General features: G+C 44.9%; 1 protein-coding gene across 1 annotated transcript in view; it reads right to left on the reverse strand.

The window, feature by feature from the left end:
* The window catches only part of DNHD1 (dynein heavy chain domain 1), an 84993-nt gene extending 68532 nt beyond the window's left edge, over positions 1 to 16461 (reverse strand). Inside the window, exons 1-9 of the mRNA XM_029914943.1 lie at positions 16306 to 16461; positions 15676 to 16008; positions 14321 to 14578; positions 13699 to 13966; positions 12596 to 13430; positions 9122 to 9292; positions 4137 to 4340; positions 3950 to 4060; positions 2219 to 2375 (exon numbers count right to left, since the gene is read on the reverse strand). Coding sequence (XP_029770803.1) covers positions 2219 to 2375; positions 3950 to 4060; positions 4137 to 4340; positions 9122 to 9292; positions 12596 to 13430; positions 13699 to 13762 — 1542 coding nt within the window. The 5' untranslated portion in view covers positions 13763 to 13966; positions 14321 to 14578; positions 15676 to 16008; positions 16306 to 16461. The remainder of the gene's footprint in view (positions 1 to 2218; positions 2376 to 3949; positions 4061 to 4136; positions 4341 to 9121; positions 9293 to 12595; positions 13431 to 13698; positions 13967 to 14320; positions 14579 to 15675; positions 16009 to 16305) is intronic.
* Between the last annotated feature and the right edge of the window lie 749 nt (positions 16462 to 17210).

Genomic DNA, 17210 nt, shown 5'->3' on the forward strand with positions numbered 1-17210 from the left:
CAGGGCCATGAGTTCAACCCCATGTTGGGTATAGAGCTTACTTAAAAAAAAAAAATAGACACTGTTCAAATAGTAAAAAAGTAAGCCACAGACTGGGAGAAAATATCTACAATATATGTATATATATTTGGCACAGGATGCATATCTAGACTATATAAAGAACTTTCACATATTAACAGGAGAAAAACAGACAACAGTTAAAAATAAGCAAGAGACTTAGACCATCACAGAAAAGGGTACCAAAACAGCCAATAAACATATGAAAAGATGTTCAACAATTCTGGTGATCATAGAAACACAAATTAAAACTACAGTGAGGGGCGCCTGGGTGGCTCAGTCAGTTAAATGTCTAACTCTTAATTTCAGCTCAGGTCATGATCTCATGGTTGTGATATCATGCCCCGCATCTGGCTCTGCACTGAGTGTGGAGCCTGTTTGAGATTTTCTCTCTCTTTCCCCCTTCTGCCTCTCCCCTGCTTGCACATGCTCTCTCTCTAAAACAAAGACACAAACAAATAAAACTACAATGAGATACCACTGTATACCAGTTTGGCTAAAATTTAAAACCCTGACAATACTAAGTGTTGATGAGAACATAGGACAACTGGAAGTCTCCTACGTTTTTGGGGCAATACAAACTGATACACCCACTCCAGAAAAGTGTTTGGTACTTTAAACAGACATACACCCTATTCCAGCAGTTTTACTCCTAGAATACATACTCCAAACAAGTAAGTGCTCATGTCTACCAAAGGACATGTACAAGAATGTTCACATCAGCATTATTGGTAACAACAAAAGCTGGAACAAACTCAAGTGTCCATCAATAGAAGAATGAATTGTGGTACATGCATATAGGGAAATGCTACATAGCATATAAAAGGGTGAACCACTACTTCCTAAAAGGTTATGGATAAACCTCACTAGCATAATGTTGAGTGAAAAAAATGCCAGGCATGCTGATTCCATTTATATGAAATTCAAAATCAGACTAAATTAATGTCTGGTGACAGAGATCAGAGTAGTAGTTACCTGTGTGGGGGTACTGACAGGAGGGGTACGTGGGAGTTTGCTGAGGTGCTGGAAACGTTCTACATCTTGTTCTGGGTGGGGGTTACATGGATGTAGATACATGTAAATATTTCAACAAACTGCACACTTACCATTTGTTTACTGCATGCAAATTTTACCCTAACAAAATAAACCTTTATTTTTATTTATTTATTTTTAGAGAGAGAGAGAGGGAGAGCACTGGAAGGAAGTGCAGAGAGAGAATCTTAAGCAGGCTCCATGCCCAGCATGGAACCCAATGTGGGGCTTGATCTCACAACCATGGGTTCATGACCTGAGCCGAAATCAAGAGTCGGATGCTTAATCAACTGAGCCACCCAGGCACCCCAAAAATAAACTACTATTAAAAATTATAATATTTTTGTAACACTAAAACAAAAGTGGGATTTAGGAACTGGGAGGTAGAGAAAGGCCATGGAAGAGCTGGCCACCACCCTTTGGCCCCATTCAGCTTAGACTCAATTTAAGTCCTGCTGTTATCTTCTGGAGGCTAAAGGCCATTTCCCTGTATGAAATCTACTAGGGCTTCTTGTACATTATTTCTCATGTTCACAGAATCTGGGTGGGTCCCCTTTTAGATCTAGTTTACCTGGAGATGGTGGTCAGCCAGACAACTGGGTAAATATCCAGCCCCACCCAACAGACAGCAAACTGTAGTGACAGGAACATGCAGCAGGGCCTCCAGGAGCCCTAGGCAGAGGGCAAGTACCACAGATGCAAAGTGGGCATAATTAGGAAGGACTCCATTACCGAATGCTTCTACCAGCTACAGTGGCCTCCCAAAGGTTCAAAGTAGGCTCAAAAATAAGCCCAGTAGCATGAAAGATCCAGATTCCAACTTTCGAATCCTCTAATGCCCCTGGACAAACAGCTAAAGAAAAGCCATTGTTATGTTCCTTCTCCTCCCTGCTCAAGACCAGGACCAATCCTTAGGGAAAAGATCGAGTCCTAGCCTCTTTCCATCTATAATTGATCCATCCACTCCACAAGACAGACCGCTGGTGCTGGGCAGGACAATGGCTCTGGGCCAACTTCAGAGTCCAGACCACACAGGGGATCCAGGAGAAGCGTGAGCCAAAAGGAGACTGGGAGTCCGGCAAGCTCAGCTTGGAGAAGTCTCACAATAAACACTACTGCAACCTCTTACCAAGTGCAGGATGGATGTGCAGAGGAGCAGGCAACGACGGAACAGCTGCAGAGCTGTGTAGTTCTCCTTGGCTAGAGCCTGTTGCAGGTCCAGCAGCCCATAGCATCGATCGGGGTCTTTTGGGAGCCAGGAGACAGAGTGCAGTTCCTGCAGAAGCCTGCAATCAATGGCCAAGCTGCTCAGAGCCGGCATCTCAGCTGTCCTTCCTTGAACACCTCTGGCCTCTTCCTAGCCCAGCACACCTCAGAATATGCAAAGGTTTAGAAAGATTGTAATATTCCTGATGACCTACAGAAACAGATTCCTCTTGAGAATTCTTTGGAAGAATTCAAGCTGAGGAAGTTGCTGGCCGCGCTATTCTTTGGGAAAGGCCTGTGGTTATGTGCAAATGTTTCTACTGACAGACCTTTTTTTGCCAGGAGAGGGTGTCCTTGGAAGAGGGGAAGCTAACGGCCCTAAAAATTTAGATGGGAAGATCAGTTTTAGGATCAAAGGTGACGAACCTCTAACTTTTCTAAGGGCTGACTGTCCCTAAGAAAACCTGCTTCTGTTATCCACTCCCTCCCTAAGAATATTACATCTCTAAAAATCCTTGAAAAAGAGAAAAGACCCCCAATAAGCAAAAGATGATCATAATGGGTGTCATTTATTCAGCACCTATTAATAGGCATTGAGCATGGTATTTTATATTTACAATCTCACTTAATTCTCATGCTAGCTGTGTAGTAGAAACTTTTATCCCTAGTTTTCATATCAAGAAACAAGGCTCGAAAAGTAAAGTCCTTGCTAGTGTTCAGGATTTAAATTCAGATCTTTCCAGCCTCCAAACCCTTATTCTTTTAATTACACTATGATGATTAGTCTAGACAGGAGGATTCCCAGAGCAGAGGTTTCAAACTGGTAACCCATGGATCAAATTCAGACTGAAAACGTTTTCGTATGTTCTACTAAGAGTTGGCCAGCATACTGTTTTAATAAAAATTTGAATTAAGTAGGTAAAATTAAGACATTTTACAGCAAAATGTGAATATCCAGGAAATCCTGAAAACCAAGGCAGTTGGCATGCTGCACTCATATTCCCAGAGGCAACAGACAGCTGGAACTGAGTAGTGACTGTCCTATTCAGATGCCGTCTCCAGACTGTATTCCCCACACTCCCTAATGTCTTGCCTAACCCACTATGTTTCTTCCATAGCTCCTGCTCAGCCCCTGTAGGCATTTGAGTTTGCAGCTTCTATCACAGAAGATAATTAAGTGGCTGAGGAGTGCAATGAAAGTAAGAAAATACTGAAAACAGGAATAACTAAGCTTTTCCTCAAAAAAAAAAAAAAAAAAAAAAGAATTCAAGGGATACCCTGGAAAGAACAAGAATTTGAATTCAGGTACCTGAGTTATATCCCTAGATCCAATACTCAATAATTGTGTGGTCTGGGACAAGGTAATGTAGGAATACATAATTACATGAAAATATGTTCAGAGTATATTACTCAGAAAAAAACTGGGTACTTAACAATATGTCACGTATGACCACAGACGTATATGTGATAGAAAGCAAGACCAGAAGGGACATGCAGCAAAATGTCTGACATGGTTATTTATGGTTGGTAAGATTAAAGATCGTTTTCCCTTTGTGCTTTATCTTATCTTCCAAAACTTCTACAAGGAACATGTTATTGTTTTTTGTAAAAATAATTTTAAAGATCCATTGACATTGTGTTTTGAAGACCTTACCTGCTAATATGCAGGAGCCCAACTCCAAAGTGGGGCACAGCAAAGAGCAGATGCTTCCCTAGGAAAGTCTGCTGCCGGTGCAACCCATGCAACTTCACACTCCTCTTCCAACTGCAGAGCAGAGGGCAGTGACAGCATGCTACTGCTCCCAAAACTTCTCCCCACGTCCCATACTGTCATCACCTACCAAGCCAAGGCCTTGTACAAGAGGCAATATTTGAAGAATGGGATGGACTGGAGCTGCTGCCAGAGGACAGAGTGGCGGTGCCAGGTGCCCAGCGTGATCGTCTCACTGCCCTCCTCAGGATGGACATGCAGGATCCCAAAGGGAGAGAAGATGTAGTGCTCAGGGTTCACCTTCTTGGGGGGCACCACCATCAGGCTGTAGGGCCTTTAGAAAAGAGCTCTAGTCAGCAGGAGCCCTGGGAACTCCTGCAGACTTCAGGAAGGGACAAAAGAAGGATGGAGAGGTGAAACATGGCAGCAGGAATGAAGGCAGAAGAAAGTGGGAAGAGGGGAAGGAGAACAGAATGATCTTCAAACTCAAAAAAGGAAATAAATATTATCAATATTTTAAAAGTTTATTTATTTTGAGAGAGAGAGATAGAGAGAGAGAATCCCAAGCAGGCTCCCTGCTGTCAGTGCAGAGCCCCACCCCACAAACTAAACCTTGAGATCATAACCTGAACCAAAATCAAGAGCCAGACCCTTAACCAACTGACCCATCCAAGCACCCCAAGGAAACAAATATTATTAAGAATAAATGGAAGCTAAAAATAGAGAGGGAGAAAAAAAAAGGCACCTAGTCAGTTCTAAGAAGTTCATATCTCCACATCCAGATATCTTACATTTTATCAAACCTAAGATGCTATCAGTTGTAAGCTGCAGCATTTTAAAAAAAATGAAACATTAAAATTTAAAATGCTTCCAATGTGATACTCTACCAATTTGTAAGATGCATCATAATTTGAGAGATGTTAAAATGTAAAAACAAAAAGCACATCTTAGAAATGATAAAATATGTACATCCATAGGTACTGAAATAACATGCAGAGAAAATCAAGGGATGGTGTTTGGAGTAACTGAGAATGGGGAAAAGCAAGGGGTGAATAGAAGACTTGACACAGGCAAATAAAAAGGAAAACTGCAACCAAGAGAACCAGAAAAGTACCTCTGGAGCCACCTTAAAATCCTGCAGGTTCTCTTACCTCAGTGCAATGTACCTACATCTCATACTAAATGCCATTTATATAGTTATATCTCGTTGCAGGAGACTGGTTAGCATAATGCTATTTGGGCACATTCAATAAAGTATTCATCAACTTTTATTTTACAGTTTTATTTTCATAACTTGGAGCCAATAATATATTTAAGCATTAAATATATTTTAAAGCCCTTTATAAGCTTTTATGTCCAAGTCCTATGCCTATAATGCCTAAGAGATAAAAATGGCCCTCTTATATCTCTTCTCTCGCAACTTTCTAGAATACGTGATTAAGCAAATGACAGAAAAGCGTTTAGCTAGATCTAGAATGAACTCACTAAGTCAAGTCATATAAAACTTTGTTTCCTTTCTGACAAAGTGCCTAGATTTCCCCCAGTACTCTTTTCCCCAAACCATTTCTTCTGAAACAAAGCGGAATCATAACTTTGTCCAAGATAGTTAAGGAAAGAATATAGGATTTAAAACTGAATCTACCTGACTCAAGCCACCTCCCTTAAACACTGGGCTGCTTAGTTTCCCATAGCTTCCTGTCCTAACTGAACCCCGGCCCTCCCAAGGGGTCATTCCTTCCCCTATGATCTTCTTAATGAACACTACTCTTTCTTTTCTCTTTTTTTTTAAAGCTGTCTTCTTCTTTTTCTTCTTCTTCTCCCTCTTCTCCTTCTCCTTCTTCTAGGATTTTATTTTTAAGTAATCTCTACAACCAATGTGGGGCTCGAACTTACAACCATGAGATAAGATTTCATGCTTTGCTGACTGAGCCAGCCAGGCGCCCCTGAATGCTACTCTTGTGCACACAGTCAGGAGAGAGGGTACTCTCCTCACTCCCCATAGGCACTGCTCCTTTGGGGCATAGTTACTCATTCAACAAATAATTATTAAGCCAAGTATTGTGCTAGCCACTGAGGATACAGCAGTAAACAAGAAATATTCAGTCCCTGACTTCATATGATGTTTAATTAAACCATTTATCGAGTTTCCCGTCTGTCCAAGCACCGTGATTGGAGACGAGGACATAAAAATAACTGCTACATAGTCCTCGTCCTCAAAGGGCTCAGATCACTGGGAGTATCAAGTGATGCTAGAGAGTATTCAAGTGCTTCCCAAACACCTCAAGCTCTCTGCCTTACTGAAACACCGCAAGTTCTATATGGAACTCATCATCTACTTGCCTCCAAGTCTGTTTCTACTCTGGATAATTCATTCATTCATTCAACAAATGGTATCGAGTTTTTACTCTATGCCAAATTGTTCTAAACCCTCGGGGTATGTTGTCAAACAAAACAAACAAAAATCCCTGCCCTGACTGAGCTCTCCTGCTATTTAAGAAGAAAGAAGATAAACATAATAAATGAGAGGGGAGGAAAAGCACAGGAAAAGGAGGTTGGCAATGCCAGGGGAGGGTGGGAGGCAGGGGCCGGTGGGGGGTAGAGAGGTGACACCCGAGTGAAGACTCTAAGGAAGTGAAGGAATAAATTCCTATCTGAGTATGAATCAACATCCAGGACAAATACCAATAGAACATTGTATGTTAACTATGTTAGAATTAAAATGAAAAACTTAATAAAGAAAATCTGAGACAAATCCAAGAAAAAAATGATAAATTCAAACACATTGAGAAAAGAACCCAACCTGTTACATGGCCAATAAACAAAATGAAACAATAAAGGCCAGGGTTCTACTTAACTGATGGTGCGCTAGAAATTTGGAACAACACTCTCACTTGAGAACAACTAGAAAAAGGCAAAACAAACAGGTAAAATATGAAAATCATCTGTATGGACACATCAGGGAAGTCAAAATTAAATGTCGTGGGCTCTGGAGTGGGGCCCTGGTCACATTATAGTAGCCAGAAAACAGGCTCTCCTGGGTGTGGGTTTCCAGCTGCGTGTGGCCTGTGCTCTTGGGCAGTCTGTGCCTGGCTCAGGAGCACATAGTAAAACTGATACACAATTGCCAATACTGGGAACAACGGGCACCTCTGTTTGGGGAAAAGCACCACCAAATGCTAAACTCACGTCACTGGGTTTCCTTCTTTGGCAGATGTTCGTCCTATAATTATTCACTGCCTTTTTAGTTCTCTTGCTCATGGTTTCTTCTCTCCATGTGCCTAATTATCTTTGATTGTGCTGCTTCTCTGATTACGATGGAGCTCATAGTTTAAAGTTTTAAGCTTGTAATTTTCTTTGTGTGAGCTCTCCACTGCAGTCAGTAAGCATCCCATCCCATACCGCCACCATTACTATCACTACTGCCAGCCAGTCAGGTGTGCTGGACACTGGGTGTCAGTAGGTAGTTCACCACAGTCAGCCACAAGTGATCATTTCATTAACTGTGATGCTACTACATGTCATGGATTATTAGGACTCTATATCCCATTTGCAAGGAGCTCAGTATTGTTCAAGGCCAAGGACATTACCAAGCCAACATCAGAATCTCATATTTGAGGCTCCTTTCCTTTCAGGATATCAGTAAGGGTCCAATCAGGAAAGCAGAAACCAAATGGAGCATTTCAACAAAGCAAATTTAATAGAGAGCACATGTTTGTTTGTTTTTAAGGGGTTAAGGAAACAAACAGCTGAAAGGGAACACTAAAGTGGCACAGATACAATAACTGCAGGAATGAATGCCAGCCAGAGAATGAGAAGAACATAGGGCAGAGGTCTGGATTCTCAGAAGCTATGAGCTTGGAGGAGGGGCTTGTAGACCTGGGGCCTGGATTTTAGAGGAGGCGCTACCAGACTGGTACTAGGACCTACAGAGCTTGGAGGAGGGGCTGCGCAGTCAAGATGCCGAGCACTGACGAGCAGGTGCCACTTGGCTGGTGCTGGTGCCATCAGAATCGTGAAGAGGCTAATTCAGAAGGTGCCCACTGCCACTAGGGTAAAGGACCAATCCTGACAGAAAGACCAAGCCAGGGAAAGAGGAAGTCCCTTCCCTTATCTTGCTGTCCAGTCTCCTTCTAGCACCCCCTACCTATCAAACCTAACAGGAGGCCAGCTGAAAAAGGAAGAATAAAGTTTGCAGAGTCTCAGCCCCAGCGTCATGAAGCAGAGAGAGAAAGCCAAAAGACAACTGCCTAATAGCTGCCACAACACTCTCAGTGAGAACTGGTTAAATGACCTGATGAGTAAATGCACGGATGATATGCCCCATTAGCACTACATAAGCTCAGGAGAAAGACAGCAGTGTATGTAGGAAATAAAACCTTCTGGGAGGGTGTACGACATACTGCTGAAGAACATGGACATTTGAGTTAAGACAGTGCTAGGTTTGTCTGTGTCTACCACTTACTATGTGACAAGTTACTTAACCTCTTTATGCCTCAGGGCACTCATCTCATGTACAGAAATAATAATGACAGCACAATGCCTGGAAAAAATTGATTAATGGTAATTATTATTCCTGGGAAGAGATGGGACTTGAACAGGGCTTTGAGACATACATAAATTTTAGAGCTAACAGAAGAAAATGAATACCTCCTGAGTCATGTGGAAGGAGGGACTTGTTTTTATAGCCTCAGAGCTAAAACCAGGCCCAGAAGGTAGAAATTAAAAGAAAGCAAGGTTTGGTTCAGTCTAAGGAACGGGATGCCTTGGGAAACTCAAAGCTTCCCCTCGCTGTTCAAACACCAGATTCCTGCACTGGAGTTGGAAGAGATCACCATTAAATTCCCTTCTGAGTCTGTAACCAAATGTTTCTACCATTTTAGGACAGATTAAAGAAGACAGAACTAAAAGTAGAAAAGGCTGTGAGAGCAAAGGGGAGCAAAGAGATGCAGAATGGAAGGGAGGAAGCTGAGAAGGGAAGAGGGAGACAAACTGGAAGACAGAGAAGTAGCCAGCGAGGAGAAAGGACAGGAGAGGAGTGGGTAAGGAGAGGAAGGGGGGTGGGGACAGACGGGAGGAAACCAGGGAGTGGCCACAGTAAAAGGGTTCTGGACTTACCTAAAGTACCGGCTGGGAGCTACATTGAGATAGAGGAAGCGGATCTTCTTCAGGGATCTCTCTGTCTTTAAAATGGTCGTCACCTGGCTACCCAGGAGGGACATCTGAAATGAGAAGCCAGAGCTTCTCTTCTGTAAGGTCTTCCCAGGAATTTCTGGATCAAGCTGAGACCTGCGCAATAAAAAATTTAGGAGAAAAGAGACAGAGTTTCACTGTTAGCCAGTGAAAGGAGGAGCTAGACTGGGTGCTAAAGAGGATGTGATGTGGTATTGTCAGAGCCTGTCTACCACCTATACCCAAAGGTATTCACATACTGAGCAAATACAGTCAAGGAGCTATATTCACACAGACCAATAAATGAGCAACCCTTCTCTTTCTGACAAATGAATAATCACTCCGGACTTGTTGTGATTACTATGAAGTCAGTATTATGTAATACTGAGCAAAATAAGAATACTTTGTTTTCCCAACTCATCACCTAGGCAAACCCACAGTCCTGGATTTCTCCACCATTGCTTCCTAGCCTAGATCTCCTCTCTTTGCCCCCATTATGCCTGCTTTCCAATTCTGCACAGTTTCCATGCCTGTGAGTCTTTCTTGCTCTTCCCCCATCACCAACCAACTTCTAGTTTCACGTTGTTTCCTTTCCAGCAAGGATCCAATGGTGCATTCTTCAATCCCATCAAGACTGCACCAGTATTTTTAATCTTCTTGCCCTTCAATGTCAGCCAACAAAATTAATATAAAAATTAAATTTCCAAGAAACCAAAAACTAAATACCTGGACCATACCAGTCAAGTATAGCAATGTCACTAACTGACCCAAATCTAGATCAACAGAACAAGTTACCCCAGGGATAACAGTGCAATCCTATTCTAATAGTTCATATCAACAATATGGCTTGTAACTTTGATTTTGGGTCAGGACATCTGAACTGTGTAACAGCTATTAAAGCTTCATTTCCCCAACAGTTAAGAGTCCTACATGATCTAAATTAGTTCACACAATTGCAGAACCAGGAATATCAGCCCCTCGTTGATCTGATATCAACTTCAGGCTCATGCTGCTCTGGTGTCTTCATACAAGGCCTCAGGCCTCAGACTTCAGTACCCTCAGCTGCTATTTCAGGCCTCTACCTACTCCCATGCCCAGCCCTGCCAGGCCCCCATCCCATCTCCTTCTCTGCCTCCTTCCCTGCCCAGAGAAAACTGAGGCTCTTGCTCATCAACTAACTTCCCCTAGTTCAGCTGCCTTCCCACACATTCATCTGTCCAGATTCCCATCATAATCCCATCCTAATCAACTTGAGAGGAAGCAATGTCCTTTCTTCTCTGCAAGACTAATTCCTCCATTTGTGGAATGGATCCTTTATCCTCTCTTCATGCTGTATTTTCAATCTCTTTCTTTTCTTACTGTTAGCCTATATTTACTCATTCACTTTGCAAATATTATTGAACACCCACTTCTCAAGCACTGCCATAAGGGCTATGAACATCTCTCTATTTTTTTTTTAGGAGTCCTATCCAGACACCACTGTCCCATTATCTCTATCTCCCTTTCAAGCCCTTCATGAAAGAACAGTAAAATGTGATTCCTACTTCCTCATCTCTATTTGCTCCTGAATGCACTAAAATCTGGCTTCCCCTTCACAAAACTCCCCTGAAATACATCGCTCTTCCCAACCTTCTCCTTGTTACTAAAACCAATGAACATTTTTCAGATTTTTCTTACATGCTTCAGTAGCATCTAATACTTCTTCCTCCTCCTTGAAACTCTCCTCTTATTTCATCTCATAACCTGTAACGTATTTTGTTAATTACTACAATCTAAACAAGTGTCTCTGATGTGCTTTCCCCTACATGTACACACACACACACACACACACACACACACAGGAGCATCCAGGGGAAAGGCACTATTCTCTTATTATATAGCACTTATCACAATTTGTAATTATATTTTACTGGCATTAACTTTTTTAATTTTTTAAAAATATTTATTTTTGAAAGACAGAGAGACAGAGCATGAGCAGGGGAAGGGCAGAGAGAGAGAGGAAGACACAGAATCTGAAGCAGGCTCCTGGCTCTGAGCTGTCAGCACAGAGCCCAACTCAGGGCTCAAACTCATGAACCGCGAGAACATGACCTGAGCCGAAGTCGGCCACCCAACCGACTGAGCCACCCAGGCGCCCCTGGCATCAACTTTTTAAATATCTATTCCCCTAACTAAATTGTAAAACCCCAAAGAAGGAGAATGAATGTGGCTTGTTCATGTTTGTATCTCCAGCATCTAGCAGTTCCTAGTACCTGTTGGGTATCCAGTAATACTTATTGAATGAATGGATGCCTGGGGGAACAGACCTGGAGAACTTCATGCAAGCTAAGCCACATTAGCTAGGCCTTAGAGACTTATCACCAGGCCCAAAGAGAAAAGCAAAGAACTTGACCCCTTTCCAACATCTCAATCCATTCTCACTTCAGTTACGTACTCCCAAGAAAGGAAACCTATCCAGGGCATAGGGCAGGTCTTAGAAAAAGAAAGTTTGCCAGGGGTCTTGAAGACATAAATTGTCAGAACTGTCCCCTTCCATCCAGGCCCCAGGAGCCTACCTATCTGTCCACCATTACGGAATTAAGATTTTAGGAAAAATTTAGACCCAGCCATAAACTTAGAGCAAAAACTGAGGAAGCCAACCCAGATTAAAGGTAAAGCTACCCTTCTGCCCAGACAGTGAGTGTGTCCTATACAAGCTGCAAAGCACTTAGAAAATCAGGCCAGAGGATGGGAGAAATTCTAAAACTAGTGTTAGAGAACCTTCAGAAAAGGGGCTCTCTGTAGACATTCTGAAACCCTGAAAGGAGCAATGAGAGCCAGACTGGGGGAAACAATCAGCACTCAGGGGGGCCAGGATGCCCACATGGGCAGGGCAGGAAGAAGGCTCTGGAGAGGTCAGAATGGAAGTCCTATTTGCCCGTGCTGCCAAATCTAATCTGCTTTGGGGCTGGCTTAGCTCACACAGACATGAAGGGGAAGGCCCTTCAGACAAGCATTCACATAGCAGCATGCTGAGGGTAGAACCTGTACCCAACATCCAGCACCCAGCACTAGGTAGACCCAGAGGAGAGGTTCAGGGATTATGAATGAGTGAGAAAGGGAACTAAAGAAACTTTAGTACCATCTGAGAAAGATCTGGAAACTGCAGAAACTCAAGCTGTTTTCTGAAGCTTTCCTTATAGCTGACTTGATTTTCATGAATTTCTGCATTGCTTGATGGCGATTAACACGAAGACCACTCAGTTTATTTGCAGACAAAAAGCGAGAGAGAAGTAGCTCCGCCCAGCATAGCTTGGGGTCAGGCTAATGCCTAAAATCAATAGGGAGCTGGCCCTAGACATAGCAGTGATGCTGGAGGCACTCATTAACTGGCTTCTTTCTCCCCTCTGCTCAAAGCCCCACTCTGGGTCCCTCACTTACTTAGTCTCTTTTCTTCCAGCAGGTGCCTCCTCTGTGTCGTCAGTGTCCCTGCTTTCATACTGGACAGGGATGTCTGTGGCCAGTGCCAAGGGCAGGAGGCTAAGGCCGTCTAGCCACCAGGTCTCTTTCAGGGCCACCTGAGCACCAACAATACCCAGGCTGTGCTGTAACTCCGGCAGGGTCAACGGTCGCAGCCACGTAGCCAACTCCTCCTTCACGTGCTGCCCACCCCAGCGGGCCTGCACAAAAGGACAGGCTGGGCGTGGGGGCCTATGATGGAACTTGTGCCTCTGGGGACAGCATTCAATATGGGAGGCACTCTCTAACAAAGAGGTATCTGGGGGAAAGGCCTGCTCTATGGCATCTAGCAGGTCCAGCTGGAGCTGGGATTGGACCCAGGGTGCCCAGTGGGACAGCTGTTCCAGGAAGGGCAGCAAATCAAGGTGACCAACAAGCAGCACACGATATGGAGGCAGCAGGCGCAGCACTGCATGCAGGTAGTGCCAAGCTGCTGGGCTGCCATCCTGCAACACAGCTGAGAACAGAGTCTGGAGCTCAGCTACCAAGTGCTCCAGCGCTGTGGGCTGCTCTGACTGGCTCCCGGTCTTCAGGAACTGCCTCTGTGTCCTCTGGCAGTCTCGGAGCGGCTCTTCCGGGTCTGGAACACTTACGGAGTGCTGAGATTCAAGAGCTTCAGGTGATGCCTCTTCAGGAGACAAATCCACCTTCGGCTCCGAGGCCAAGAGGAGCTGGGCATTCAACTGCTGTCGAACTGACCTTGCCCACTGCTCAGGCTCTGATTGCCAGTTCCAGGCTCCTGGCTGCTGGGTCTCACCTGTTTGGCCCAGCCCAGAACAGGGGCGAAAGAAGGGGCCTTAGGCTCTGGGCTAGGGATGGTCAGGTTTGAAGGAGCTGGGGGACAGGGGAAGGGAGGGACTCAGGACAAGGAAATGGACGGAGCTGCAGGGCAGAGCCAGAACAGCAGACGACAACTTTCCCCACAGCTTCCCCAAAGACTCTGGTAAGAAAAGGCCCAAGACAGAGACGGGGGCCTTCTTTGTACAGGAATTCCTTCCCACCACCCAGGACACAGTCCCCCTCACCTGGTGTAAGGGGTACAGGAGGCAATGGAAGGGAAGAGAGACTGATATGCTGGTGAGGTTTCATCCTAATTGCCTGTTGGAGAAACTGGTGGACCGGGACTTAGGTCCCAAGCACAGGCTCACTCTACTCACAGCTGCCCACACAAAGAGACTGGCACATGGAGGAGTGATCACTTGCAGAGACAAACTGACGCACACCCAGAAAGGGCTCGCTCAGAACTTTGGTAACAGCAAGGAACGGTCACTGGGAGTGGAGCATGGGGATGGCCTGAAGAGGGGGGAGGAAACAGGTGGTCACTCTGTGGCAGCAAAGCCCCAGTCCCATCTGCTCATGGGCTGAGGGGGCTGTGGACAGAAAGCACAGAGAATTACATGGTGGGGATGAGGTTGGGGGGAGTGTAGAGAAGAAAAAGTGGCAAAGGACCAAGCTGGGGGGAGGAGGAAGAACAGGAAAAAGGGGAGGAGGAGGAATGAGAGGAAGAAGAGGCGAGAGAGGGGGAAGGGGAGGACAGGGGGGAGGGGCAGGGGCTCCATGGGAGTGTGGGAGGAGGAGACCTTACTGGGGGCAGTGGCAAGGCAGGTCTGAGGGCAAAGGGAAGTGGATTACAAGCTGTGGACTTACCCGCAGCTCCATCCCCTCTCAACTGTTAGAACGGTTACAGGATCCCAAGAGGCCCGAGCCTTCACCCCAGAACTCGGAACACCGGAGCACCGGGGGAGCCGGAAAGGGGAGGAGTCAGCATCGGCATTGGGCCCGTTGGGCCCGGGTCGCACAAGGGCAGGGTCAGGGGCTAGGGCGAGGGCAGGGAAGCACTGCGGCCCAGACCAAACCTGCTGGCTGTCCACACCCCTTGGGAATAGCTGATCCGCCTGGCTGGGTCTGAAAAAGAAATGACAGGGTCGATTTGGGGAAGTAGCAACCGTGAGGGCATCGTGGGAAAGTGTGATCCATGTTCCTATTTATGCATTCACTGAACATCTAAGCTAGCGCCAGGTACTAGTAAGCTATGTCTTTGGGACACTACCTGCACCCCATCCACATATCCACCAACCCCACCTCACCACCCTCCTGAAGCAAACCCCTAATAAGACAAAATCCTTGATCATAAGAAGTGCAAAATGGGGGTGGGAAGGTCTGAATGATTTATGAAAGAAAGAGAGAGAAATTCAGCATATGATAGGGTCCCACCTCTGCCCTGCAATCCAGATTTGTACATCCATCTGCCTCCTTAATGGCCCTATTTGCATATCTGATAAGTATCACAAACTTAAAATCTTAAAGCGTCCAAACCAGACTTCTAATTACTACCTCCCTCCCCGTGGCAAAAGAAACCTGCTCCTTTCACTGCCTTCCCCAAATGACAAGTCTATTTTTCCAGTTGCTCAGGTCAAAACCTTGGAGTCACCTTAGATTTCTCTCCATCTCTCCCTCAGCCTACCTCTCCGGATTTGTCAAATCCCTTGGCAAATTCTTTTGGCTATAGCTTCAAAATCTATCCAGAATCCAAAATTTCTCATCACCTTAAGTGCCACAACCTTAATCTATGTCACTATCGCTTCTCACCTGGATCATTCCATAGCCTTCTAACTGGACTCCATTCTTCTACGCTTGTCCCTACAACCTGTTCTTTTCAGAGTAGCCAGTGACCCTTTTCAAGGGCAGTATTGTCACTCTGCTTAACATTCACGAATGCCCTATTATCTCATTCCCTCCAGTGAAAGCCAAAGTCCTACATTTCCTACAAGTTGCTATGTGATCAGCTGCCCGCTATCTCTCCTTCTCTCCTACTTTCTCTCCTCATTCACTCAACTGGAGCTGTGCTTTGATTACACCGAGCATGCTTCCACCTCAGAGACTATGTACATCTCTGCTTGTGTATCAGTTAGGAGACATATAAGCTTTTGTACAAGTTTTCTGTGCCTGTGTTACAAATTACCACAAACTAAGTAGCCTGGAAACAAACACCCACTTAGTACCTGGTAGTTCTGGAGATTCATGTCTAGCATGGCTTGACTGGGTTCTCTGCTCAGAGTGTCAGAAACATGGGTTGGCTGGGCTGAGTTCTCATCTGAAGGCACTGGGGGAAAATTGTCTTCCAAGCTCATTCTTGCTGGCAGGATTCAGATCCTCACAGTTGTGAGACTAGGTCCCAATCTCCTTTCTGGCCATCAGTTGGGGGCCACATTCAGGTCCTAGAGGCCACCCACTTTACTTGCCATGTGACTCATCCATCTTCAAGCCAGCAATGGTGCTTCAAACCCTTTGCAAGCTTGGGATCTTTCTGCATCCAGCCAGAGAAATCTCCCTGCCTTTAAAAAGTTCATGTAGTTAGGTCAGACCCATCCAGGTAATATCGCTTTCTTACAGTCAAGTATGCCATATAGGATAAGCTGTCATCCTCATACCCCTAGTGATTATGTAGGATGTGCACACAAGAAGTGGGAAATTCGGGACCATCTTAAAATTCTGCACACTATATATGTTATAACAATAAAAGGACCCCAAAATACAGTGATTTAAACCAGATGGAAATTTTTTTTCCCTCTTAAATACCGCCCAAGTATAAATACTTGAGAGCTAACATGTCAGCCTTTCAGTTGTTCTACCTTCTCCAAAGAGGTGGTCCTTGTCTTCCATGTCCAAGAGAGTTCACCACCATGTCTGCTAGGTCCCATCTCAGCCAGTGGAGGAAAAAGTAGGAGGCACACCCTTACACCCTTACTTTTTTTTTTTTGAGACAGTGAGAGAGCAAGCAGGGGAGGGGCAGTGAGAGAGAAAAAGGGAGAAGTTCAAGAAGGCCCTACCATGTCAGCCCAGAGTCTGACACAGGGCTTAATCTCATGAACTGTGAGATCGTGACCTGAGACAAAAATCAAGAGTTGGACACGTAACAGACTGAGCCACCCAGGCGCCCCAGTAGGAAGCACACCTTTACTGTTGAGGGCACAATCTGGCAATGCACACATCACTCAATCGCATGGGCACACCTAGCTGCAAGGAAAGCTGTAAAATCTGACCTATATTTTCAGTAGCCATGTGCCCAGATAAAAGTCAGGAGTTCTATTAGTAAAGAAAGAAGGGAACAATGGATTCCAAGGGACAATGAGAGGCTTATACCACAGGGAGGACTTATCTTCCAGATGTCCACAAGGCTTATTCCCTCACTTCAAGTCTCTGATCAGAGACCTTATGAATGAGTTCTTCTTTGACTATCCAGAATAAAAAAACACTTTTCCCAACTTCCTTACCCTTCCTACCCTGCATTATTTTTCTCCACAGCACTTAATACCATCTCACATAAATACTTATTTGCTTACTGTCCATTTCCCTTGACCAGAAACATAAGCTCCATGGTGGCAGATATTCTGATTGCTCTCTGCTCCATCCCCATCCCCTGGTGTTGGCTCCATGAGTGGGTGATCAGAAAATATTTAAAGAACAAATGCATAAATGTATAGGAGTCTTCACTGATGAGAAAGGGGATCACCTCTGGAGTCAGATTGTCTGCATC

This window comes from Suricata suricatta, chromosome 11, assembly GCF_006229205.1.
Source record: "Suricata suricatta isolate VVHF042 chromosome 11, meerkat_22Aug2017_6uvM2_HiC, whole genome shotgun sequence".
NCBI lineage: Eukaryota > Metazoa > Chordata > Mammalia > Carnivora > Herpestidae > Suricata > Suricata suricatta.